Source organism: Dasypus novemcinctus, chromosome 7 (genome assembly GCF_030445035.2).
Source record: "Dasypus novemcinctus isolate mDasNov1 chromosome 7, mDasNov1.1.hap2, whole genome shotgun sequence".
Taxonomy (NCBI): domain Eukaryota; kingdom Metazoa; phylum Chordata; class Mammalia; order Cingulata; family Dasypodidae; genus Dasypus; species Dasypus novemcinctus.
Genome location: NC_080679.1, coordinates 132,984,320 through 133,011,074, shown reverse-complemented (window position 1 = coordinate 133,011,074; position 26,755 = coordinate 132,984,320). Strand labels below are relative to the sequence as shown.

The 26,755-nt window shown below is 56.0% G+C and overlaps 1 protein-coding gene across 1 annotated transcript in view; it reads right to left on the bottom strand.

Moving 5' to 3' along the window:
- GYPC (glycophorin C (Gerbich blood group)) overlaps positions 1-24,736 on the bottom strand; it is a 35,475-nt gene extending 10,739 nt beyond the window's left edge. The window contains exons 1-2 of the mRNA XM_058301171.1: positions 24,683-24,736; positions 24,212-24,365 (exon numbers count right to left, since the gene is read on the bottom strand). Coding sequence (XP_058157154.1) covers positions 24,212-24,248 — 37 coding nt within the window. The 5' untranslated portion in view covers positions 24,249-24,365; positions 24,683-24,736. The remainder of the gene's footprint in view (positions 1-24,211; positions 24,366-24,682) is intronic.
- Positions 24,737-26,755: the final 2,019 nt, after the last annotated feature.

Sequence of the window (26,755 nt, the reverse complement as noted above, 5' to 3'; positions counted from 1 at the left end):
TACGTACGTGCATGTGAGTGTGTGTTTGTGCACGCAAGCCTCATTCAAGCAAGGCCCTCACCCCTGTGCAGTCTGGATTGCGGATGTGCCCTCTGCATGCCCCTCTCCCCCACTGGGGAGCCCGTGCTAATCTTTACCACTTCTCCGGAGGACTTAATTCACTTAAAATATCATATAATTGCATTTTCAGCATAATTAGGTACCTAATTACATGACTAAATGTCCTCGATCAGGCTGCATGTGTAAATAATGATGATTTAGTTAGCCATGCTTTGTTACTGGGTTTCCAGAAGGCTCATCAGCTGGTGAACAGGATGCGGAAAATGTTTTTCTCCTTCCTTCACTGGTTTGACGGGCAGGAGCAGCAGAGGCTGCGCCAGGAGAGCAGACAGAAGGCGAGGGCGGCAGGATGTGCAAGGGGCTTCTGCGGCCCCAGCATTTTGGTTAAAACCGACAGATCAACTCTCTGAGGAAAGGGCAATAAGTACCCACATTCTAAAGACAGTGACGCCTCTGCACCTGACGCGCCAAGGGGAAGCCAGCGTGGTGCAGACGCAAGCAGGACCACAGTTCACAGACGAGAAGTCGAGAGGGGCAAGAGTGGGAAGGGATGCTTCGCAGGAGGAAAGCCGAGGCACGGCATTGCCCCTACGCCATTCCCGAGAGACGCTTTTCCTCCTCCCAAGCCAGAGAGGGTCCCCAAGAGTCCTACTCAGGACCCACGACTGCCCTGTGGGAAGCGGCACTGCCTTCCCAGCCTGCAGGCCTGGTAAGAGCACCAAAGGGCAGCGGGGAATGTCAGCCAGGACCGTGCGTTTAGAAGGGACATCCCGAGGAGGCCGGCACCGGCTTAAGTGCGTGCGCGTTAGCTCTTGTTGGTGATACACTGCAATAGGCTTTTTATGTTATGGAGTTGTTTTTGAACAGAGTCCTAGGAAAGAGGGGTGGGAGAGTATTGCCCTGGTCTGCGGTGGATTCCAAGGGCAAAGCACAGCCACAAACGGCTCTCTCCAAAAATCCTTTTGAGATCCTCCAAGGGGGCAGCCTGATGCACAGGGTCACGAGGGTGGCTTTTGGTGCCAAAAAGATATGGCACTGAGCCCTGGCCCCCTGCATGGCAACAGCACGAGCCCCTCTCTGAATCCAGGCTCACTCATCTGCACGAGGGACGAGGAGGGGGCGATGCTCGCAAAGCACCTTGGCTCGCTCCTGTTTGGGCCGCGGCCGAGGCATGTCAGCTCTTCCCGGTACCTCGGTATATTTAAGGATATCTCCATCACACCTGACCTTGGGAGCCAGGTGCCTAGACCTTCAGGGAAGGCTGCCAGGGCCCTGAGGAGGAGACAGGCACAAGGGGAGACAGAGGCGCTGAGGGTGCAAGGGCCAGGCCTGGCTGGCTGCGTAGGTTTAGCCTCTGGAATAGCGAATGTTTAGACTCTGGAGGGGGTGTTTGTTTAGCTTCTGGAATAGCTGAGCTTCCTGCTTGCCTTCCCTTCTTAGCCATCCATTGTCCTCCAACTAAAGACCTCTGGGTGTCGAGCGGAAAGGGGCTTCAGAGAGTCACCACTTCAGCCCCTCACCTGGCAGCCTGCAATGGAGCCAGGAAACCGCCCGCCCAGCAGCCCTGACCTCTGGCTCATGTCCCCGTGTTTCCTTTCCTCTGTAAATGGAAGTGCTGTGCTAGGGGAAGGAAGACCCATTGTCATCCCTGCCTTACCACCCCGTTCCCCCAGCCTCCCACTATTTTCCTAGCTAACAAATACACTCCATCATACCTCTCGACCCATCCCTTGGCAAGCTCCCTGCCCCATCTGCCCAGCACCCATCCAGGTCCTGAGATTTCTGTTTCCCCAACATTAATCTTTTAAAAGCAAAGAAGCCACAAACACACAGATAACTTTGCCTCCCATCAGTTGAGTTCTTGTGATACAAATCAAGTGCTATATATATTAAATGTTTCTTTCATAGAAAGTGACAAATGCCTTGAAGATGCTACAGGGAAAACCAACAGATTTTGTTTCACTTTAGAATTGTAAGTGGTGCCAGTTAATGGCCAATGATTAGTAGGAATGGGTTAGTTGACAGGTTCCTACTGTATCAACACTGTCATATTTCTCATCCAGGATCTTAGCTTAGAGGAAGAAGGAAAAGTACAAGAACAATTTACTATTCTGTCAGACTGGTATGATAAACTTCTTTGATGAAGGGAAGAAGCCTTTGCTGAAGCAAACCAAATAAAGGAGTGAAAACAGAGTTCCAGAGGAGAAACTAGCCAACTCCTGGGTGAAACATGTTTGAGTGATCAGGATTAGGGGCACTCCAGACAGCAAGATCGTCTTAAACAGTACAGATTTCAAATAATTGTCATTTCTTTAGTATGAATGATTTCATATTGAAATGAATTCATTTTTTATATATCTTATACCTTTTGAACAATTATTTTGATTTTTGTTTTAGGAAATGCGAGAGCTATGCTTTTAGAAGGAAGGAAAAATATGAAGGATTAAACCCATTATATACTGTTAACATATTTTCCTTTATTCTGCTCCTTGTCTTATTACTTCTTCTACCATCACAACCATATTCTATATCATCAATAAACATTTATTATTCACCTGATTGGGTGAATAGTGGGTAATTCACCCACTTTGGAGTTGGCTAGTTTCTCTTTTGGTAACTCTGTTTACATTCCTTTATTTGGTTTGCTTAAGCAAAGGCTTCTTCCCTTCATCAAAGAAAGACCAGAATCAAGGAGCTGGGTCTTCTCTTGCCGGCACTGAACAGCCACTGCAGATGAGTGCTCATAGAAAGGGAGCTTCTCTAGAAATTTTGAAGTAGTACAGGCAGGAGTTTACAGTTTAGAAGAGTACTTGAGAGTTACTGAGAAAAGGTCAGCACGATACACTGAGAGGCAAACAAGGGCGATGGTAGTGGATGTGGAGGAGGAGGGATGGGTGTGAGGTGGGAGCTGCAGGAAGGCCACCCTACAATGCTGAGGCACTCAGAGAATTCAGAGTTTGTGGTTCCAGCAGGAGTGTGACTAGAAGCTAATGTAGGGGACACCAGTGTGGTGGGAGAGATGGGAGGATTACAGATGATAATTTATTATTCTGTATTTATATATATCCAGTTATTGAATCACTTCCATAATGACATTATTTAAAGTGTCTTAAAATTAAGACATGTCTCAGATTTCCAAATTCACATTAAAAATAGTTTTTTTTAACCATGGGGGAGGCATCCATGAGATGAGTGGAAAGGGTGGGTTAAGAAAGGCATCTGGGAACACTTCCTTGAGGACGTTTTATTAAGAGTGGACACACGCCATCCTCCCAGAAGGCTTTCCAGGAGAGAGGCCGGCCAGGGCCAGCGAGCTAATGGGCTCGCGTTCAGTGGCAGCCTCTTGCTGTGAGTCTCAGCCCTGGCTGCACATTAGAATCACCCGAGACACGCAAAAAGCACCGACCGCCAGGCCCTCTCCTCTTAAGGTTGCCAGAGAAAATGCATGATGCCAGTTACATCGGAACTTCAGATTAACAAGGAACAATTTTTTTTTCAGCAAGAGTCTGTCCCAGGTCTTGCCTGCCGGCCCCACAGAACTGTCTAGCGCTTGCTTTCTGAACATGCTGGGGCTTTCCTACAGGGCATCAAACCTTAGAGGGAAGCTTGGGATCTCCCTGGCCTAACCCCAGAACCACAGGCAGAGGCCAGCTTGAAGGGCAGTTCCCAAGAGGGCTGAATTCCCACACGTCTGCGCCCCTGCCCGTGCCGCGTGACCTCTCCCAGGCCACGCAGGCTCCGGCGTGCATCTCTCTCCCTCCTCCAGGCTTTTGCCCACGCCGGGACCGTGCCCGTCCCCCCTGGCCCACCCAGCAAATGTGTCCACCGGCCCACCCTGGTCCAAGGTCCGCCCAGCGAGGGCTTCTCTCCTAACCACCCAGAGTGACTGCTTTGCTCCGGTGAACAGACTGGTCAAATACATCCAGTGCGCCTGGGGGCACGGGGGCAGCCGCGGCATCTTCCTCTCCGCAGTGGCGTTTTGCCGGGCGGCTGGCACGTAGCAGGGGTCGCCTGGGGCTGGTTGAGTGGGAGGCGGCGGGGAAGACGGGTCTGGCTGGCAATGACTTGGGCAGCAGCCACTGAGCGCTGGGCGGTCAGACTTCCTCTTGCTCTCATCTCCCCACACCGCAAAGAGCTGCTACAAGGGCCACCCTTTAGCTCCAGTGGTTACCGAAGGATGGCCTTTCGGATTCCGGGCGAGAGAGCCAAGGAGCCATTGTTTCTGCCGCCCTCTCCGACGTCCCCTCCATCTGCCAGTTGATCTCCAGGATGAGCTCACTCTCCGTTGCTGGGGACTTGAGGCTCAGGCTCTGAAGCTGCCTCCCGTCCCCCCTGACCCCCTTCCAGTGAGGACCGGGATGGAGGGAGCCCCGGCTCTGCAGGGCCCTCCCTAAAGGCTCCCTGGGCCCCGTGCTGCGGGGTGCTGGCCCCTTCGTGGGAGGCTGTCACCCGGGGCCCTGGCGCCCCGCGTGCCTGGAAAGACACTGTCGGTGCAGGTGCAGCTCGGGCCTCTGTTCACACCCAACCTCCTGAGACGCCGGGAGGTCTTCTTGGAGCTAGGGCTCCCCTGACCCCCACATGCAGGATGCTTCTCGCACCCCAGACCTACTCTCACTGCACAGCCACGAAGCCCGACACAGAGCACCCCTTGCCTGAGAGCCTCTCGCTAGAGGAAACCCCCAAACCACCGTGCCAGCAGATAGTTTCACCCCTGCATCGGATGCCAGAATAACTGAGGCTTGGAGATGTCCCCGCTTGCCAAGAACAGAGAGGCGCTCCCAGACGCGTCTGATCTGAGCCAGAGGCTCTGCCTCCCGCCCCTCGCCCCCGTCTAGGGGCCCCGGCCCTGCCTCCAGGCCGGACCTGAGCCGCGTGAGTGGACCCAGCGCCCCCCATTTGCAGATCCCTGCCTCAGCCGGGCCTTCGGCATCCAGCGGCTCCGGGGAGGGGGGGCGGGATGAGATATCAACCCGTTTTCCAGACGGGGCAGCTAAGGCCAGGGAGGCCACGTCACTCCAAAAGGTACGGCCGGCTGGTGGCAGCGACCCAGTCGTGCCCTAAAGACAGGACGTTTAACAGCGGCGGAAGCGGAATGAAAAGGATTTCACTGGGACGGTAGAACTCGTCCTCAAACAGGGTGTGTGTGGAGGGGGGAGTGGGCCCGTTGGTTTCCTTGAAATCAGAGCTCCCGGAGGGAGGACCCACCACCCCTTACACCAAAGACCTCCGCTTCCCGAGCTCAGGGTCTCCCTGTAAAACGGGTGCAGTAGCGCCTGCCTCCGGGGTAATGAAATCCGGCCACGTGGGGAGGCCCCCCCACCCCGGCTCGGGGGCAGGGCTCCTTAGGCCTGAGCACCTCCCAGCGCCCCCTCCTCTGGCAGCCCCCCATCAACTCTCCATGCCCACGAGCTCTCGTCACGTGTGGTTGCTGCGGCCGCCCGAAGCCCGCCCGAAGGCGCTGGGTGACGAGGCGGTTAGGACGCTACCTGGTCTCCCGTGCTGGGCACAGGCACCCTCAGGTCGGCTCAGGCCGGGGCTGAGGCTCCCCTGCAGCTGCCCGATAAGAGGCTCTGCTCCTCCCCTGCCAGGGGGCTTATCAGGGGCAGGGCTGGGCCAAGCAGCCACTTCCAAGAGCTGGGAGGAAGGAGAGCGTACAAGGCGCTCGGGAGAAAGAGAAGGGCCTTGCACCGCAAGCCCACCAGGAGGTTGCCCACCTGGGAGCGCAAACCCTGCCTCCGCCGGTGCAGATGGGGGGCGGTGTGTCGCACCCCACTTGGAGATGGGGTCCCTGGGACTCTCCTCTGGACAAAGCACAAGCCTGCCTCCTCGGGGGTGAGCCGGGAGCCCCCACAGCCCTGGGGGCTCTGCAGAGACCTGCGCTTGAATCAGGAGTGGACCCTCCTGGGGGTCCCCCGGAGCTTCATCCGCTTTGTGGGTGCGTGTTTGGGGGAGGGCGTAGGCAGGGCAGGACACCATGTGTCCCCTTAAAACCGCAGCACATTAAAGTCCAGATGCTATCAGGATGGGGTACGCCGCAAGACTGTGGAGTGGGATACCCCGAGTCCAGGCGTGCCCCTACCATTTCTAGCGGGCTGGTCTGGGGACCCCTCCCAAACCGCCTGCTCAGAGGCCCTCAGGGGCAAGGTGGTCTGGAGACCTGGCTGGCTCTCCCTGGCCAGCTGCCCTCTATCCTGGGGGCCACAGCGCAGCCACCCACAGAGTGCCAGCTGGTCGAGGCTGAGCCCTCCGCGGCCCGGGCTGGGGGAGGTGGACGCAGGGAAGAACGTGTGTGGGCGCCGATGCCAAGGGCCAAGGGCCAAGTGGCGGCCGGGGAAGAGCCGAGCTGAGCAGGCGCTGAAGCTGCTCCAGAGGCCTGTGCTGACGCAGTATGGGAAGGGGAGGCAGGCTGGTTTAGGGGCTATGAGGACAACGGGCAGAAAGCGCGCTGTGAACCCCGGGGCCGTGGACGTCCACCTCGAAATCCTCCAAGAGAAAGACCCCCCCACACCCCCACCAGACAGTGGCTGGAAGGCCCCACGGGAATTTCCCTCCATCAAGGAACGGCCCGGGTACTCTCAGGGGGCCTTGTCGGCCTTGTCATTAACGACAGGTGGGGTGACCCATCAGAACAGCAAACAGCTGGGCCCCGCCCCCCATACCAGCGAGTGGAGGAAAACGCAAGCGCCGGGCAAAACCGTCCCTTTTTTCTCCTTCTCATGCCGGACCAGTCCACAGGTGTACCTGGGAACCTGTAACCTGTTATTTTCTCCCATTTCTATTCCCTCCTCTCATTTCCTTAATAAACGACCCGCCTAACTAAACCAGCAGGTCCTTCAATTCTTTCATGTGACGTAACCAAGAACCCAGAGGAAATCTGGATACACGCGGGGCAGGTGTACCCACGGCCAAGTGGTTTAGGGTAACTTGTCCTCCCCGAAAGGTCCCCCCGATTAAGCAGAATGGCATTCAGATACGAGAGACGGTGCCTATGAAATCGGATGAAAAGGGCCTCACCTTATGACCTCAAATGGGACTTCCCTCTCAGGCTCCTGTGATGTGGGGGACAGGGGGACTCAGCGGATGGACGCTGGGTTCCAGCTGTGTGACCCTGAGCGGGTGTCTCCACCTCTCTGATTTCAAAGGAGGAGCGCAGGCTGAGTTTCTGGGCTGTGCTTTCGTTTTGATTGGGAAGACTGCGTGAGGCTGAGCTCGGCGCCAGAGCCTTTCTGCCCCAGGGGAGCGGCAGCTCAGCCCCCCCAGGAGCCAGAGACCCTCTGTGCACACCTTTCTACCCCGGGTGAGAAAGCAGCTGCCCTGCACTCCTCGTGGGGCTGCCCACGTCATCTCCCCAGGGCGTCCATCAACGCAGGGCCGCCGGCCTCACGCGGGGCTCCCCGCTGCTCCCCCAGGGCGGCCCTGCCTGCCCTGTGGACTGCAGGCTGCTGGGGGGCGGGCAGGCACCCACACCCCTCCTTTCCCGCAGAGCCCAGGCCTTGGGGCTGCAGAGCAGCTTCGTCCAGAAGATGCTGCGAAGGAAGTCGAGAGGCTCCTGGGAGCCAGCCCCTGCGCACGTGCTTCAACCGTGCGGGGGCGTCTACCAGGGCAGCTCGAAGGAGCTGGGCGCTTGGCGAAGCCCCCATCTCAGCGCCTCTTTACAAGCTCCCCACCATGCCCTCCCTCTTTCCCAGCTCCCGCCCGCGTGCAGGGCTCACAGGGGCCTGGCTCGCAGCCTCTCCTGACAGCATCAGCGGAGAACTCCGTGGCCCCTCTCGGATCACGCGTGTCTATTTGATGGCGTGAGGACGGGGTGCCGGCAGCATTCCAGCGCTGGATGGGGGGGTGGGAGGCGGTCCCATCGCCCCTCCCCGCAGACCCCTGGGCCTCTGGCTGGTCCTCGCCTGGCAAGGCCTGCCCCTAGCTGGGGGCCTCAGTGCTGGTGCGCCCGCTGCCCGTTGGGCGTCCCCGCAGACGTCTGCGCGTTCGCCCACCTGCTGCCCCCAGGTCTTCCTCGAATGCCGCCTCCTTGCGGAGGCCTTCCCTGCTCCCGTACTGAGGTCAGCACCCTCCTGTCACCCCCTGGCACGCCTGCTCCTTCCTGGCGTGATGGTTTTCAGCACTAGCTCTATCCCGCCCCGTCCGTCTGTCCCCACTAGACTGCAAACGCCCATATCATATCCCCAGGGCCTAGAGACAGGGTGGCCCCCGAGGGTGTCCAATGACCATCCCAGAGCCACCAATAATACCCCCCCCCCCCCCGCTGTATAACTGCTCGTGTGGACACACGCCCGCCCCGGGGGGTCTCCGTCTCCAGATCTGAGAAGCAGGGGTGCTGTCCACATCAGGGGGTCGGTGACACACAGCGCCTGCTGCCTGGGGAAGGACTGACGGGTCCCCTCGCCCCTTTCCCGGGCTGACGCTCCTGCGCAGGGACTCGGGCGGGAAGGCAGGTGTGGGAACGCAGGGCGGGGGCCGCCAGCCCACCCCCTCCCGCAGGCCTGGTCCTGTCCCCTCCTGTCCAGCAGAGGAAGTCCTGCGGGGCAGCAGCAGGGCCCCGGGCCTGCACCCACAGAGGCGATGCGGGCACTCCAGGGGTGACGGGAGGGCGAGAGGGAGGGGAGGAGTTCAGGAAAGACCCTGCGGCGCGGGCAGGGCGGGGGGCGAGCAGGAACACCGGCCCCCTCTGTCCCTGGTGGCTGGGGCCCGCCTGGAGAGCTCGGGGGCTGTTGGCTGGCCCCAACCCCTGCCCTGCTCCTCCTCCAAGGCTGCTCTCTGAGCATGGCGGTGTCCGTGGAGCAAGGCGCGGCAGGCTGGGGCACAGGCTCCCCTCGCCCGGTTGCAGAGCCTCCGCTTTGTCAGGAGTCGGCTCGCTTTTTCCATAAAGGGCCAGAGCCAAGATTTTAGGCTCCGTGGGCCATTCGGTCTCTTCCTGCCCTTGTACACAGAAAGAGCCGTGGGCAGTCCGCGGGAAGGCGGGCGGCCGTGCGCAATAGAACTTTATGTACACAAGCAGAAGCGGGCACAATTCGGCCCTCGGGCTGTGTGCCCACCCCTGGGTAAGCCTCTGGGTCTCTGAGTCTCTCTCCACTCTCAGGTTACACTGAGTGCTTGCCGCATGCTTGACCCGGGTCGGTAGTAAGCTTCGCCTCCATCTCGCCATTTAAGGGGCCAATAGGGACGGGGCCCCTGAGTGGCCCCACTGGCCTGGGACCCAGGTCGGTAATGCTGGAAGCCTCTGCTTTTATCCCTGGTTAGAATGCGCCTACCTCTTCCTGCTTGGCCACGCCCCACAGGCCAGAGCCCGTTAGCTGTGAGTACACAGGGTCTGCTGGGGAAGCTGAGGCCGAAGAGGCGGCGCTCACTCCCCAAAGTGGTTCCCAGCCCCCTCCCCATTGCCCGGATCTGCAGCCAAGGCAACAGATGGAGAGGGGCATGGGGGCGGGGGCGGGTGAAGGTTCCGGAGGGCCCCAAGGTCAAGGGCCATCTCGGCCTCAAGGCCCTGGACTTGCCTCTGCCTACCCCTCTCTGGATGAGCACGCTGCATGGGCAAGGCCAGGCCACAGAGCCCTCTCCAGGGAATACCGAGCCCAGGGGTGGCGGCAGTGGCCAGAGCCCGGCTAAAATAAGCACGTGGGCAGGCAAGGCCGGAGGAGTGGGGAGCGGCTTCCTGCTGCAGCGGCAGGGTCCCTGAAAGGGCCGTTGTCTTAGGATGGACCCCGCACTGGGCCAGCAGAGAAGGCCGCCCTGCACCCACTCTCCTTGGGGAGGCCATGGGGAGCTTAGAGGAGGACCACTGGCGCCCCCGGGGCAGGGCACAGGCCGCGAGAGACCAGCCCTTTATCGGCCCACACACTCGAGCCACTGTTCCCGCAGCCCCTGCTCAGGGAGGGCAGGCTGAGCACAGAGCGCAAATAGATAATTGTGCCTCCAGGAGGGTGCAGCCTCGGAGATGGCTTTTATCAAAAGCACCACCCTGGAGACAGAGGAAGAAGAGAACAGGGAAGGTTACCAGGCAGAGAGCAAAAGCCCGAAGGATGCAAAAGGCTCGGAGGAGTCCACGAGTGGGAAACACTGGCTAACTGGGCTTCTGAACTTGGAAAGAAAATGATGGATTTCATCAGCCTTTGTCCACAGTTCTCAAAGATGTATTTCAATTTCCCTTGGAATTGCCTGTTTTCTCAATGAATGACAAACATCACTGCACTCAAATGAATTGTTTAAAAATAGCCATGTTCCAAAAGGGCTTTCCAGAAGCACCATGATTCTTAAATAGGAAGTGACCTAAGGGCAATTACTAAAGCCTGATATAAATAACAGAGCCAAAGAGCCCATTTGAACCAATCTTTTCATACCTCCTACCCAAATAAAAAACAACTTTGTATATGCCACGACACTCCCCACTTCCTGCACATAGAAGAGGTGCTGCGCTATAGCAGTTAAAAGATGAACCAGTACACTTAATGGGGAAAGATTAGTTTCTTCCACAAATGGTGCTGGGACAAATGGAAATGGAAAAGAATAAAATTGGACCCCTACCTCACACCATAAAAATAATTAACTCAAACTGAATCGATAACCTTAATATAAAAGCTAAGCCATAAAATTCCTAGAAGAAAACAGAAAAAAAATTTTGAACTTGTATTATGTAATGTATTCTTATATATCAAAATCATGAATGACAAAGGAAAAACAGATAAATTGGATGTTACCAGAAAAACTGTGCGTCAAGGGAAGTGAATTTGACTCAACTGATATAGCACGTCCGTCTACCATATGGAGAGTCCATGGTTCAAACCCAGGACCTCCTGGCCCATGTGGTGAGCTGGCCCACATGCAGTGCTGATGCGCGCAAGGAGTGCTGTGCCACGCAGGGGTGTCCCCCATGTAGAGGAGCCATATGCACAAGGAGTGCGCCCCGTAAGGAGAGCTGCCCCATGTGAAAAAAGTGCAGCCTGTCCAGGAGTGGCACCATGCACATGGAGAGCTGACGCAGCAAGATGATAAAACAAAAAGAGACATAGATTCCTGGTGCTGCTGACAAGAATACAAGTGGACATGGAAGAACACACAGCAAATGGACATAGAAAGCAGACCACTGGGAATGGGGGGGGGGAATAAATTTTTAAAAAATTGTGTATCAAAACACATTATCAAGAAAGCCAAAAGACACCTATAGAATGGGAGAGAATACTTGCAAGGCATATGTCAGATAAGAGCTTAATATCTAGTATCTATAATGATGTGTTACAGCTCAGTAAGAAAATCACACACAACTCAAATTATAAATAGGCTAAGAGATGAATAGACATTTCTCCAAAAAGGATGCACAGGTGGTCAATAAGCGCATGAAAAGATATTCAACAGCATTAGTCATTAGGGAAATGCAACTCAAAACTACAATGAGATACACTTCATACCAACTAGAACAGCTAATATTAAAAACAAAACAAAAACAGAAAGTAACAAGTGTTGGTGAAAATGTGGAGAAATTGGAACCCTTGTAAACTGACAGGACTGTGAAATAGTGGAGCTGCTGTGGAAAGCACTATTTCAGTTCTTCCAAGAGTTGAGCAAAGAATTATAAAATGACCTGGCAATCCTATTCTAAGATATGTACCTCAAAGAATTGAAAACAGGGACTCAAACTAATACTTGTACACTAATTTTCATAGCAGTGTTACTCAGGATAGCCAAAAGGTGGAAACAACCCAAGTGTCCATCAGCAGATGAATGGATAAACAAAATGTGGTATAAACACACAGTGGAATATTACTCAACTATAAAAAGGAATGAAGTTCTGATATATGCTACACCATCAATGGACCCTGAAAATATCCTGAGTGAAAGAAACCAAACGCCAAAGGACAAATGCTGTAGGATTCTACTAACATGAACTATCGAGAATAAGCAAATTCATAGAGACAGAAAATAGATTAGAGTTTACCAGGGACAACGGGGAGGGGGAATGGAGAGTTATTAATGGGTAAAGAATTTCTTTGGGGTGATTAAAAATTTTCAGTAATGGATGGTAGCATAAATTTGTGAACCTAACTAATGCCACTCAATTGCACAGCTAAAAATGTTAAAAATGTGAAATATTATATATGTGTTACCACAGAAAGAATACTTTTTTAAAAAAGATTATTATTTGTTTATTCCCCCTTCCCCAGTTGCTCTCCGTGTCCACCTGCTGTGTGCTCTTCTCTTTAGGAGGCACTGGGAACTGGACCTGGGACCTCCCATGTGGGAGAGATGTGCTCAATCACTTGAGCCACCTCAGCTTCCTGTTTTGTTGGTCCTCTCATTGTCTTTTCTCTTTGTATCTCCTTGTTGCATCATCTTGTTGCATCAGCTTGCCGACCTGCCTTTTGCTCCAGCTTGCTGTCTTACTTTGTCTTCTACAGGAGCCACCGGAAACTGAACCCGGGACCTCCCGTATGGTAAGCGGGAGCTCAGTCATTTGAGCCACATCTGTTTCCCCAAAATAATACTTTTAAAAACAATGCACCAGGTGTCAGCCTACCTGTGTGGGTCCTAACACTCACTTATCCACACACAGCACGTGACTCTGCCTTGCTCTTTGGTTTCTGGGCTCCTAATATGGGGGTTCTATCCATTACATCATCTCATAGAGTGAGAAGATAGCTAAAGATAACAGATAACACAATAACTAATGACCAAGGGTGAGTCAGAGGACCCCTGGTGCTAGCAGAAACTCTATGCATTCAGACTATTCTTTTTCCCAGTTGACACACTTGCAACTTGCCTTTACTTAAAGTTGTTCCCTACAGTTTGGTCATTGATCATGGACAACTTGTCTTTTCAAGTTCAAGATTTCAATTCAAGCAGATGAAACTGTATTTAGTTCAAAAGGAATCCATTATAATCTAGTATCACCAAGAAATGAAGAACCCTGGAAAAATCCTGTTCTTGATCTTACTGCATTTCTGTGGGTGAGAAGCCATTGCAAAGAGAACCTTTTGAAGATGCTAGCTTTAGTTAAGGTGGGGTCCAACTGAATGAGTTTGGGCCTTGACCCTATGACTGAAGGCTCAATCAAGAGAAAGCAAAGCACAATAAGAACCTGGAATCTGGAAGAGAAAGGAGAGGAGGCTGCCGTGTGCACTGCCACGTGACAGAGAAGCCAAGGAGCCATGGATCGCCGGCAGCCAGCTCCACAGCACACAGCCTTGGGGAGCAAAGCATCGCCTTGATGGCGCCTCCAGGGTTTCTTCTCCTTGTCTCAAACCGTAAGCCAAATAACTTCCTCTTGTTTATCTAACCCATTGCATGGCATTTGTCTTAGCAGCCAGGAAACCAAGACAAGTACCAATTTACATGATGGTTACATGGAGTTTTTCTTTATCTAAATATTTATTTAGTTTTCAAATTTTCTCCGTGGAGGCTGAATTTAGGATTCCCCAAGTTGGATAAAATGTTTTCTCGTGGAATTCACTGGTAAAATGATAAGCAGTTGCATGGATGTTGCATTCTAGCTATGGACAAATATTTAACTGCTGTGGGAGCATTTTATGGCTTCCACTGGAGATGCCAGATCATGTGCTTGATGCGTCTGACATAGAAGGACCCTCTAAGATCACAGCCCCAAAGCATCATTGCTGACAAAATAGGGACCGGGCTTCAGTTACCTACTCCAGAAGGCACCACACGGGCGTTTTCAAACTTGGATATATGGGGCCCTCGGAGTCCAGCACTGCCCTGGGAGAATGTCATCACAGTGGGCATTGGATGCAACTGGATGACCCAACTGGGTGCGACTGGATCAGGTGGGCTTTTATCTCTTATATTTCTAGACTTCCTGTACAAGTTAATTTTGTAAAGATGCCGCTGCTGCTAACACATAATCAAATATTAAAAATTATTGCCGTGGAGAGTTGTAGCTGTGATGCCCTATTTTGTGCATTTCAAGATGGGGCACGGGATGGAGGCTCAGGGGTCTGCAGCCCTCCTTCCAGGGGGGAGCAGCCCTGCCCCACCTGCCCGAGCCAGTCTCAGCCAGCCTAGAGCTGAGCCAGGGAGCTCTGAAGGCCGCTTCACCTCGTTTTGCTCACCACTGACTTGGGCGGCCTCCAGAACCGAGCGGAGCACTGTGACGACAGGGTCTGCATCCCCTGATGTCTCCAAAAGCACGTGGCACAAGGTCGGCGCCGGCTGGGTGAAAATCAAAGCGCGGCGCGCCGGGCCGTGCTGATCGGAGAGTTGGGCCCTTGCTGCCGTGGCGGGAACTGGACGGAAGGCCCAGGGCTCAGGCTCGTGCCGCCTGCCCCCCGGGCCTCCTCCGGCCGGGGCTGGGGGTGAGGAAGGATGCGTGCAGGTCCCGAATCTGGAAAGCCTGGACCTGGCCTCAGCATTTACCTGCTGGGGCATGCGTCAGAGAGAAAGTGCTTCCGGGGTCTTTAGTGACAGACTTGAGATGGGGTCCTGGGGGCGGCGATCGGGGACTAACGCTGAACCCAAAATAAACACAACCCAACGAGCTTGCCGAGCCCTCCAAACCCCGCGTCCTCGTCTGCCACGCGGGGCTGATGCGCTCTCGCTGGGGACGGCGCTGACCCCAGCCCGAAGGGGCGTGGGGAAGCAGAGAGCGTTGCTGACAGTCTGGGTGGGATGCAGAGATCCTGCAGGAGGTGGGAAATGGAGCGGCGCCCAAAACAGAGCGGCAGAAGAAAAAAGCTTCCAAAGGCACCTCCTGCTAAAGGCCAAAAGATGCTGCAGGCCCGGCTCTGACCTGGCTTCCCGTTATCTCCGGGCCGCAGGACTGTCTGCCGTGCCGCAGGCCAAGTCGGGTCCCTGGGGACGCCCCCTCCGCCTCAGGCCCTACGCGATCCCTGCCTGTTGCAGAAGCACACGGAGGCAGTGTGCGCGTGCGAGCGCGTGCACGCGAGAGTTTGTGTGTGCTTAGGCACCTGCGCGTGTGTTGAGTGTGCACACAGGCGTGCATTCCCATGTGCATGTGTTCATGCCTGCACGTATGTGCACATATGTACATGCACGTGTGCGCACAGGGAGGGGAGGGGCGAGGGCTGCTTCCGAGAAGGAAGGGCCGGCCACCGTTCCCACGCCTTCCTCTTGCCGCCCCACAGGTCCCGGCATCGCTCCTGGCATCCCCTCCCCACACGCAGATGTGAGAGGTGCCCTCCTGCCGCGCACGCACACCCGGGGAGCCAGGGGCCTGCGCCGCAGCCTCGCTCCGCCGACTGCAGCCTGCTGGGTGATTTCTTACAAGTCCCTTAACCCCTCTGAGCTTTGCTTATCTGTCCCAGAGGGAGGGTAGAGCCTCTCCAACGAAGACAGGAAGTAGGTTTGCAAGGACTACAGCAAGAGAAGGGCCACCCAGAACGTAGTCACGGGTGGCCCAGGTCCTGGCACGGTTATGCTTTTGGCGGGTGGGGAGGCTGTCCTGGGAACGTCATTATCTCCCAGCGTCCCCAGGGTGGCCCTGAGGGGCAGCGGCCGCCGCCTCCCCTGCACCGGGCCGGCCTGGACTGGCAGGATTCACGGTCGCGGCCCGGCCCTCAGGGGTCCCCCTGAACACAGTTTTGCGGTCACTGGGTACGCCTGGCGCTGGCGAAGGAGGGCGGCGGGAGCACCCGGGCCCAGAGAGTGGAGGGGCAGACTCAGATGTGGGAGCTCCTGGGGCGGCCTGGGCGCCTGAGCAGCCGCCACCCAGCCTGGCGCTGCAGGGTCCTGGGGGGCGGGAACCACCTGCTCAAGGGTGGGCATTCCAAGGAGGCAGTGAGACCTGGGGAAATAACCTCCCTGAACCGCAGCCTCCACTTCTTTACAGCGGAAGGAACGACATCTCCATCTGTGCTCTGCCTCCAGTGTTAACCGACGGGACCTGTAGCCTCCGGCCCAAGTTAGGAGTGGAAGAGAGAGGGGCTCACCAAGAGCTCCCCCCCCACTGTTGGCCCTGCACAAAGACCCCAGCCTCTTGGTTGTGCTTTGAGCCTTGTACCCAGGTCCTGAATGACCATGGACCCCCAGCAGGCTTCTCCTGCCTCTCCCCCCCATCCCCTAAGCCCCTGCTGGGGGGCCTCTTGTCCCTGGGTCTTTATCTCAGTCCTGGAGATCAACTTCTCCAGGGCCTTCTGGGCATGCCCCAGTTGTCCCATCGGCATCTTGACCTTACCCCCTGCCCAGAGAGAGTCTTTCCACGCCCCTCCTTACACTGGTAACTGGAATTTCTACAGTGAACACGGATTGCTTCTGTGATAATGAGACAGGGCGCAGAGAAACTTGCTTTTTACACTTTTAGGTGAGGAGCAGCCCCATTTCATGGCTTAGACACGATAGAAAGAGAAATAGAGAGATGGGAGAGAGAGCACACGAGTGAGCACGCGAGCGTGCCGTTCAAGGGTCCTGGCTACATCGGAAACACCAAGTTCTGCCCCTGAATCTCTGCAGCGTCAATCAAGGCGCAGAGAAGAGCCATGGCCGCCGCCCAGGAAGCCCTGGTGCGCGGGACCCCTACTGAGCTGTGAAAAGCAGAGCCCTGCGGTGGGACAGACAAGCAGAGGGTCAGCCCGCGGGCAGGGCAGCGTCGGGCAGGGAAACGGCTGGGCCGTGCGGCGGGACCTGCAGGGGCTCGGGTGGCCCGTGGCCTTTGTGGGCCCCCTCCACCACACAAAAAAGTAAAAATTACAGTTTACAGCTGTGTTGGGATAAAGATGAAGACACTGCTAGCCCTTAAAGGCTCATTGTCTTCCCCTTCTGGGTCTAAAGGAACACAGCCCGGCTGAGCACCAGCTCTGCATTCCGGCGCTGCCTGCAGAGCCCGGGGCGCGGGCGGCTGTGCACTGCCCGGTTCCCCGTCGCCCTCTCTAGCCTCTCCAGTTTCAGCAGGGTCACATGCAAACTGGAGATAAAAATACGTCCTGCGGGGCTGTAGCTGGTGAAACGAGATAACGCAGGTCAAGTGGAGCGGGCCTGGCCGCCTCCAGCCAGGAATAAGATTATCATGCAAGGGGCGGGCAAGGGCAATTTCTAGAACTGGTGGGAAAGTAGAAGAAATTTTGAAATGAAAAAAAAAAAAGGAGAGCCAGAAATTCCAGAAACAGCTGAACTTAGTTTCACTCGAATGAGAAATTTTGTTGAGGCTGAAGGAGGGCGATGGTAACGGCCTAGTCAGTCCCAGGGCATGGCCAAAAGAAGTGAGGGGGGCGTCCCTGGCCCCAGGGAGTGGCCTGTAGGCTGACAAGGGTCAAAAGGGGTGTGGAGGGCCTTTGTGGGTTGTGTCCCTGAAAAAGACATGTCCAAGAACTCCCATGGGACCTTACTTAGAAATAGTGTCTTTGAAAACGTAATTAGTTAAGGTGAGACCAAACTGGATTATAGTGGGTGCTATTCCAACATGACCGGACTTCTTACAAGAAGAATAGAAGAGACCCAGAGAGACGGGGGGAACGCCACGGAATGCCAGCAGGCTACCGCCGGGGGCCAGGAGGGAGGCCTGGCCAGGCTCTCCCCACAGACCTCAGAGGAGGCAGAGCCTTGCCGGCCCTCAGCCTTGGCCGTTCTGGCCCCCAGAACTGGCAGATAATACATTTTTGTAGTTCTAAGCTTCCCAGCTCGTGGTGCTTTGTTACTGCAGCCTGGGGAATGAAGACAGACGCCTTCCCAGGGGAGCTGGAAGTGAGAACTTACAGGGCAGCTGAGGACCTTCCAGCTCTGAATCCCAGCAGAGGCGAGCGTGAAGGAAAAGCAAAGGGCACTGGTGAGGAAGACACTGGACTATGGAGCCAAAGAGGAAAGGAGGGCATGTCAGGGGAGGGCGAGGAGGGAAGGAGGGCCCCATCTGCACACAGGCTGGGAGGACGAGGAACATGGAGGGGCCCAGTGGGCAGAGGGGGACTCAGAGACCCCTGCCAGCTGCTGAGAGTCAGGGCAGGACTAAGAAAGGGAGTGAGTGAAACGAGGAACCAATGGCACTCTCTGTTTCTACAGAGCTTTGCCATAGAAGGTCCATTGGTTGGACCTTCGCATTGATTGATCCATCCATCCATCCACCATGAACCTGGGAACCAATGGCGCTCTCTGTTTCTCTGGAGCTTTGCCTACACTGGCTGGACCTTCACAGTGATCCTTCCATCCATCCATCTGTCCGCCCATCCATCCATCCATCTACCCATCCATCTGTCCGTCCATCCATCCATCCATCCACACACCCACCCACCCACCCACCATGAACCTGGGAACCTATGGCGCTCTCTGTTTCTCTGGAGCTTTGCCTAGACTGGCTGGAACTTCACAGTGATCCTCCCATCCATCTGTCTGTCCATCCATCCATCCATCAGTCATCCAGAGTGCTTTCAAAGAGCTTCTCTCTCCTGTACTGCTAAGGGTACAACGAGACCCCCACTGTTAAGAGGCTGCTCTTACGCGGTGGGAAGCAGCGATGCCACCCCAGGCGGCTTACCAGCAAGGTGGGCTTCCGAGGGGACAGGGTTGGTGGCTCAATGCCCACAGCCAGCACCCTGGTGGAGCCCTCCACCACACATCGCTGACTCTTGGGTGAAGTCGTGAGAGAGCCGAAGTGATGGGGTGGATGGCACAGCTCAGATGGGAGCCGGTGACGGGTGCTACGGAGGAGAAGCTCCCTGTGGACCTGCGGTCTCTGGGACCGGGGGCAGACAGTGCTGTCCTTGGGTCCTATGTTCAGTTGTAAACGGGCAAACAGAGACCAGGCTGGGGACAGAGGACGGAGGTGGGAGAGCGAGCCAGCACTTACCAAGGACACACCCGGCAGGCGGCAGTTTTTAAACGTAATTATTAATACGTGCTGGGCGCTGGGTGAGGAACTTTTTAATCCTCCGAACAAGTTTCTGAGGTAGAAGCAATCATCGTTCCCATTTACCAAATCAGGACCAGCTGTAGAACTGGTGAGGCCCAGGGAGAAAGGGAGACGTGGGGCCATGTGGCCAAAGGTTATTATGTGTTTCCAGGTGTGACAGCAGAGCGTGGGAGCCCTGGGGGAGCAGGCCCTGCAAGAGGAAAGAGACGCGGCCCCTGGTTCAAGGCCACGGCTAACTCACGGCGGGTCCACATTCAAACCCAAACCTCCCACTCCACACCTGGGGTACTTCCCTTGTCACCGTTAGCAAATGGCCACAAAGCATGTTCAGGCTGAAGGGCTTCAGAAAGACACAGAGCGGGCATCTGAACTTGAAGCCTCTCGCACTGCTGAAGGATTCCAGCAAGGTTTTAGCGCCAGCGTCTCCAGAGAAGGCGGCACTTCACTGCGAGGGGATGTCACTGCTCAGAGGACAGAGGAGAAGCCACAGATTTGAGGCTTAACATCCAAGGCAAGCAGGCATGGGCCTGATCGGGCAAACCGTAATTTCCTTCCCTTTCTGAAGGCTGAGAGTGCGTGTGCCCACCAGCTGCCGATAAAACAGGAACGTTTCCTGTTCTAGAGCTGGGGCGGGGGACGGTGGGGGCCTGGAGCCCGCTTCTAACGTCCCGCGTTCACGGGGCAGAAGGGGGTGCCCCGGCAAGCTGTGTGCCTGCACCGCATGGCCAAGGCGAGCTGGGGTAGGTGGCCTGCCTCAGGGTGTGCGCAGCTGCAACAGCTGGGAGCCAGGGCTCCTCCAGGGCTTGCCCCACTCAATGCCTTCCCTGGGATTCTGGAAGGGCACCAGGGGTGTGGGCTTTGACCTTGGAAGGCGTGGCTAGAGAAGCAGGACGAGGGCCTACGCTAAGTGCAGGACAGGGCTACTGAGGCGAGGTGGGGCCAAGGAAGACCCCACTGAGGGCCTGAGACCTCGGGACGGGAGAAGGGGAACTCTCGGGTCCGCTCTGCTGGCCCCGGGATCCGGGCCAGGCCAGTGTCCCCTCCTGCTCCCCCAGAGAGAGCGAGGGGAGAGGTGAAAGCAAGAGGGGGGAGGGAGGGGGAGAGAGGAGGGAGGGGAGGGGCTCGTGGGGAGAGGAAGGGCAGAGAGGAGGGGGAGACAGAGAGGAGTGGGCGTGAAGGCCTGGGCTGGAGGCGACGCGGCTGTGCTCCGGTGGATGGATTTGGTGTGACTTTGTCTGTTCTGACGTGTTATGTGCTGACTTCTGCATCGAGGCTGACTCTGGACTAGGAGCTGTGTCTACTTTTACAAAGTCCTTTTGGCATTTGAAATGGACTAAATGCTGGGAGCACAGACCCTGGGGTCCTCCAAATGGGCACCCATTTGTCTGAAAATGACACCCTGAGCAACACTCTGTGCCGGGTCCCAAGTGGTGGGTGGGGGCCGGTGGCGCTGTGTTGCTCCTTGGGAGACTGGAATTCCAGGCAGAGCCCACAGAAGGGCCTGGCGACCCGTCAGCCCTAGCATCAGCTCCTCATGTGCCCCCCGCCCACGAGGACGTGTCCCAGGGCAGTGGCTCTCAGGGGCTCAGGGAGGGCCCGGGAAGTGGGAATGCACACATGGGACCTGGACAAACTGACGCACTATCAGGCCGGTGCCAGGCAGAAGGGGTGAGGGGCGGGGGACCCCAAGAGCCTGGGGTGGGGCTGCAGCCTGCAGAGGTGGGGGCTGAAGCTGGAGAGGCAGACGGGCAGGGCTGGAGTCCAGACATGAAGCGGGACCCTCCAAGAGGCAGCCCGGGGGGTCGCCGGAGGCAGGCGAGCAGGCGGCCAGCATGGGCCAGGCTGACACCAGAAGAGGGGGTGACGGCGGCCAGGTGGGCCTGCAGGGGAGGGCCCAGCAGCACGCAGCCCTTGCACGTGCAAAGCTGCCGCGTGGAATCCCAGCGTGCTGCTCCCATGGAGGGTGGGCAGCGCGCACACCTGGCACAGGTGTCTGCAGGCCCGCAGCCTGACGCCCGCTCAGCCCTCCCTCGTGGCTCTGCGGTCTGAGCGTCCACAGCCCAGCTCTGCCCCCAGAGCCCGGGAGCCTGCGATTCTTGGGCCATATACTCGGTAAGAAAACGCTCATCCTACCTGGCTGCGGAGAGTGACCCCCGCAAGGCCTTAACCAGGTTCCATCAGAAGCCGCTTGCCGGGAGGCCCTGAGATCCGCGGCTGTCCTTGACCACTCGTGCTGATGGCCTCCACCGAGACCCCCGCGGCCCGGCCGACTCCACCTCCCTGAGCAGCGGCACGGCTGGGTCAGCCCCACTTACCAGGTGAGAGGACCCGGGCCTGAGGTCTTGGGGAACTTGCCCAAAGCCAGGAAATGTGGGGTCACACCCAGGTCCCGTCCCCAAGCCTCCAGCCCCCGCCCTGCCCCTAACGTGCCCTGTGGCCAGGACGGACCGTCGAGCAACCGGGACACGTGCCCTGCACGAGAGGCTGGGACCTGGTGGCAAACGGGCATTGGCCCTGCAGGACCTCCCAGGACAAGAGGCACAGTGCCTGCGGGAGGAAGACGCATGCTCGGAGGTTCCAGGGGCCGTTCAGAAGTGAGCACCACGTGCCTTCTGCAGTGCCGAGACTGAAACTGAGAAACGGGGACTGTCACAGCTGCCGGTGGGTGAGAACCTGCTGTGACCTTTTTAGAGAGCGTTTGCTTACATCTACTAACACTGCAGATGCACACACCCTTTAGTCCAGGAGTTCAGTCCTTAGGGGGTTTTATCCTCAAGGCATTCCCACCCTCAGTGTAAAACCCCACTTGGCTACGGAAGCACTTGGTTTGGTTAAAATGATAATAATAATAATAAAGACCCTACACAAGCTCACGTGCATGGCAGAGGAACTGGCTGAATAACCTAACCAGCTCGTTCACACATTCCTACAAGTCACACTTCACAGCCCTGAAGAGAACGAGTGTCTAGATCTGCTGATAAGACATATATTATCTTTACGATAGATTCTTATTAAAAAAGGGAGATGAAGTCGAATATATAAAAGAGGCTTCATTATGTAAAATAAAAAGTAATTTTATATTCCTACAATACTTCTGGAAGGATGCTCATAAATCAATAAAGGAATTGTCCGTGGTGTGGAAAGGAAGTGTTTTATGCTCTCCTACTCTTAACTCTTCATTCATTGTCCACATTTTTTTTTCTGGAATGTGCTTGGTGGGCCTATTGTCTTCACTCAGTCACTGGAAGGGTATCAGAAGGGCATTTAGTATAAAAGCCTCCTCCCCAAAAGGCAAAGGGCTTGGACTGCCGCACCCGCTTCGGTGGGTGACCAGTTTCTCCCCACGCGGTTTGGACGGAGCCGTGCGACCTCACTGCCCACACGGACGCCTCTCCCGCCGGAGCCCTCTCTTCTCCAGTGCGCGGCAAGGCCCGGAAATAACTGTCCAACCTGCGCCCCCTTGGGAGGGTGCAGCTGCTGAATGCGCCACCGACCCGTGACACCCACACCACCGACACCCCGAGGGGCTGGGCCACGGCGGAGATGGCCTTTCCGCTGGAGCTTAAAGCTGCCCCTTCTGCTGCTGCCGGGCAGCGAGCTGCGCACGAATCTGCCCACTGGCCACCTCCGCCCGGGCCCACGTCCCTTTTCCATCCTGAGGCCGGGATGGCAAAGACTTGCGGGCTCCGGCTCAGGGGGTGGCCCGAGCCCGGCTGGGCAGGACTGGCCAGCCGGAGCAGGTCCTCCAGACTCGAAACTCCGGGGTTGTGAGCGAGCAGCGGTGCGAGTCGGGCAAGCTAGGGGCGCTGTCCTGCTCGAGGGAGCCGCTGGCCGGGGCGCCCGCCGTCCCTGCCATTTCACGGAGCCAGACGGGCCATCCCAACCGCCCGCCAGTCAAAGCTGCGTCCTGGCCAGTCCCCGAGGGCAGTGCTGGCGGTGCGCGGTCGAGGCCGGAAGGAAACTCGGATCCTGGAGGAGCACGGGGGCGGCGGGCTGGCACGGGCAGCGGCCGGCGGTGTCACTCACACACAAGGGCACACCACACACACTCTCGCTCACATGTACTCATGCACACGCGCACGTGCACACTCATGCCTGAGCCCCCCCACTAGTGTAAACATGCTAAGGTGCATCAGGTCCCAGGAAAACCAACACAGAATCCCTGGCACCGGCGCAGCCCTTAGTCTCTGCAAGGAGTGACTAGGTAGTTAAGCCTCAAAACCCAAAAGGGCACTTACTATTTGCATTTTGCCGGTGACAGAACTGGAGCTAAGGGAGGCCTCAGGGGCTTGGCTAACAAAGGGCACAGACCCTGCCACTGCGGGCAGCCAGGTCCCGGCTCCCCGACCCCACCCGTGCCTACGCCACTCAGACCCACCCGAGCACGCCCCCCCACTGCCCTGCACACGCAGGCGTGTTACACACACCTACAGGCCTGAGACACACTCACTGCCCCCAGCCTCCGCCCTGGGAGGCCGCCCCGCCCCTGGAGTTTAAAAACTGACAGGAGAGCCGGTGCCTCCTGGACCCGTATCCTTACCGTATTAATAATTTAACCCGATCCCATTAGAGGCCAGCACAGCTCCTGTCTGACAGGCTAAACTTAGCCAGGGATTGCTGCGTGGGGTGGGGGGTAAGAGGGCTAAACGTCCACTTTAAAGAATAAAGGACAATGTTAGTTTTTACGCAAAAGCCCAGTGACCCGGTGGAGGCGGGGGCGAGGCCCGGCGCTGTTTGGGAAAGTCCTAAAGAACCTCTTCACATATGACTTCCTGGCGGCATGAACGCACGACGTGCCGGCTTTAAAAAGAAAGGAACCACAAGTCCCGCAGGTGGAGCCCCGTCCCGGCTGCTGCCGCGGCCCCCCGGCGGCGCCGGCAGAGCTGACTCTGCGGTTACTTAAGAAGTTCCCTGCCGGGCGGCGGGAAAACATCTTGTGACTTTCACTCTCGCTCGGCCTCTCCCCCCTGGGGGTGCGTTCTTACTCTCTTAGGGGAAAGGTTCTTGCCCCAGATCCTCGGCACGCAGGAAAGAGCCAGAGGCCGCACTCGCTCGGGGGACGCGGCGAGGCCGGGGCAGCCCCCTCTGGCTGGGGACGCGGGGAATCGCGGCGCCAGAGACGGGGGACCCTCCACCCCACACCGCGGGGCCGGTCCCCGGGACCCGCCGCGTCCGCACCCGGAGCCCGGCGGGCCCTCCTCTAGGGCAGGCCCGGGCGGCCGGGGACCCGGGGGCTGCGCGCCGCGGCCCGCGCCTCGGCCCTGCGCGCCCGCTGCGCCCCCGCGGCTCCCGCGCCAGGAGGAGCGCCCACCCCTCCCGAGGGCGCGGACCCTTACTCACGGTCGGGGGGCGGCGCCGTGCCGTTGGGGCTGCTCATGGCCGACGGGTCCTGGGCCCCGGCAGAGGCCGCGGCGGGGGTCGTGCGTGCCCACCCGGCGCCTGGAGGAGACCGCACGTGTCCCTCTGCTCCGCGCAGGCCCAGGGGAGGGGCCGTCTGCAGATAGGCAGAGGGTATTTATTTGTTTTTTTCTGCGGGGTTGGCCGATGGGGTTTCCACCCTTTTTTTTTTTTTTTAAACACCACCCCGCCCACTCCTGAACTCTTCTGGGCTCCAACTTTCCCGGCGCAAGAATCACTCTTTTTCGAACTCTGTTTGTGTTTCCCTCTGCAACTCCCCACCCGGATACAGAAGTTGTGGCTGAAAATTCCCGCCCCCCCGCGTGGAGCTCGAAAACTCCCAGATGGGTTGTGCCGGGCGCCTCTGGGCCAGGCACGGTCAGGGTCAGGGATGGTGACACAGCAGGGACAGACCTGCCTTGGGATCCTGGCCAGCTGCGCGGCCCCTGGACAGCTGGCGGCCTCTGCGCGCAGAGAACTCGAGTCTGGGAAGAGTGCCCGTGCGCTGGCCGCCAGGGTTCCAAGAGACGACGTCTGTAAAACGCCCGTGGGACGGAAGAGGCGTGCGGTAAGCGGCAACAATTACTGTAACGGCCTCAGCATTTTGGTCTGCGATGCCCATGTATCCACGGTGGGTAGTAATATGCCTTATATTCAGAGTTCATAAGATATGTAACAACTTCCCTGATCTGCAATGCAGCTGGGGAGCTGGAAGGAAGCAGAGAGACCCTCAGGAAACGAAATCACAAATCGCCAAGTCTGCACCTCACTTCGTTAGAGGAGCTCGGAGAGGCCCACTTGGAACCCAGGGATGTTTAGACATTCTCAGAAGAGGCTGGCTTATTTAATTTCTCAGGCTAGCACGGATCCAGAGCACCAAGAGGTAACAAGAATTCCTTGCAGAAAGGAAGCCAAGGCACGAATTAGCCGGCTAACTTAAAGGTAGCAAGCCCTACAGTCTGTGACGGTCAGGCATAAGCACAAGATGGCATTTATTAAACCGCTGAAGAGAGCCCTGTTAGCAGGCGGAGCAGCTCTCTTTTCTGCAGGGCGAGTCGCCATGGGGCCACCAGGGAGCCCAGGCTTTGGTGATGGTGATCTGTGTGCGAGTCTTCACCGCCTGCAAAGCCCTTTACTTAACCTCGCTGAGCCTCAGTTTTCTCATCCATGAAATTGGAGCAATCTGCAAAGTTAGATAGTCTCTAACCCATTAGATAATTACAACGCCCCACTTAGCACCCGGAGTTACTTGGCGCTGTCACCTTTACCTGCCAGGAGGCACTTGCATTGTGTTTATAGTAATGATCCTAGACCATCCAGAGGAGAAGGTAAAGCATTTTTTAATTGTGAGTAGTAGCTTAACCGGAAACATTTGCTATTTTCTTTTTTAAATATATCCGTGGAAGTGTCTAAAATTTTTTAAAAGTAAGTACTATTTTAGAAAAGTAAACTAGTTACCTGAAAGATTCCATTATTTGGTACGAGTTCAGGAGCGACGGAACAAACGCCGAGTCTTTGCGCCTCACTTATTTATGAGTAGCTCTTACAGGTGCAGGTAGAACCCACTGATTTAGAAATGGGATATTAGTGTGCCTTCATGTGTTGGATATTTTTTGATGAAATAGAATTCAGCTGTATCCTGTAATAATAAAACAGTTCTTATCTTGTTTTATTCCTTTAAATATCCTCAATTTGGATATTACCAAGTACTCATTTTAAAAGTATTTTTGTTTTCTTATTTTTTTATTTTTAAGGAAACTTTAGATTACGTAAACATTACATTAAAATATAGGGGATTCCCGTACTCCCCAGCCCCTCCACCTCCCACACTTTCCCACATTAACAAATCTTTCATCAATGCCCCACTAAATTATTTTTTTTAACAAATCATTTGTATTGGTACATATTAATAAAGCATAAATCCATCCAAAATGTACAAAGATATTCAGTGTAACCACATATTTGTGTATTCATCACTTCAGTCATTCTTAGAGCACTTTCATTATTCTAATAATAATAATAAAGAAAAACAAACAAAACTCATCATCTCTCAGTCTTTCTATGCTTCCCCTGCTGTACATAGCTGCTATTCTTTTTCCTTCTCTCTAGTACCTTGTTATTGATATTTTATAAAAACAGTGTTATATAGGCAGGCAGTTTTACTGTCATAAACAGTACCGTGTTACAGTTTTAGCTTTCCTTCTAGTAATTTACATGACCTTAGACTTTCCCTTTCCATCACTGTCAGAGCCATACAATAGCACAGCCAGTCACCAACACGGGGATGTGCTTTCACCATTTCTATTCACTTCTAAAGATTTACAAACAGCCTTTTTACCAGTTCTGCACAGATGAAAACTCAGCTGTCCGTTCTTCAACCTCCTTCCATTTGCTGGCAACCTGTATTCTAATTATTAACTCCTTGAGTTTACACCGTATATTTAGTTCATAATAGGGCAACCATGCAGAGGTAGGAAAGTCGATTCA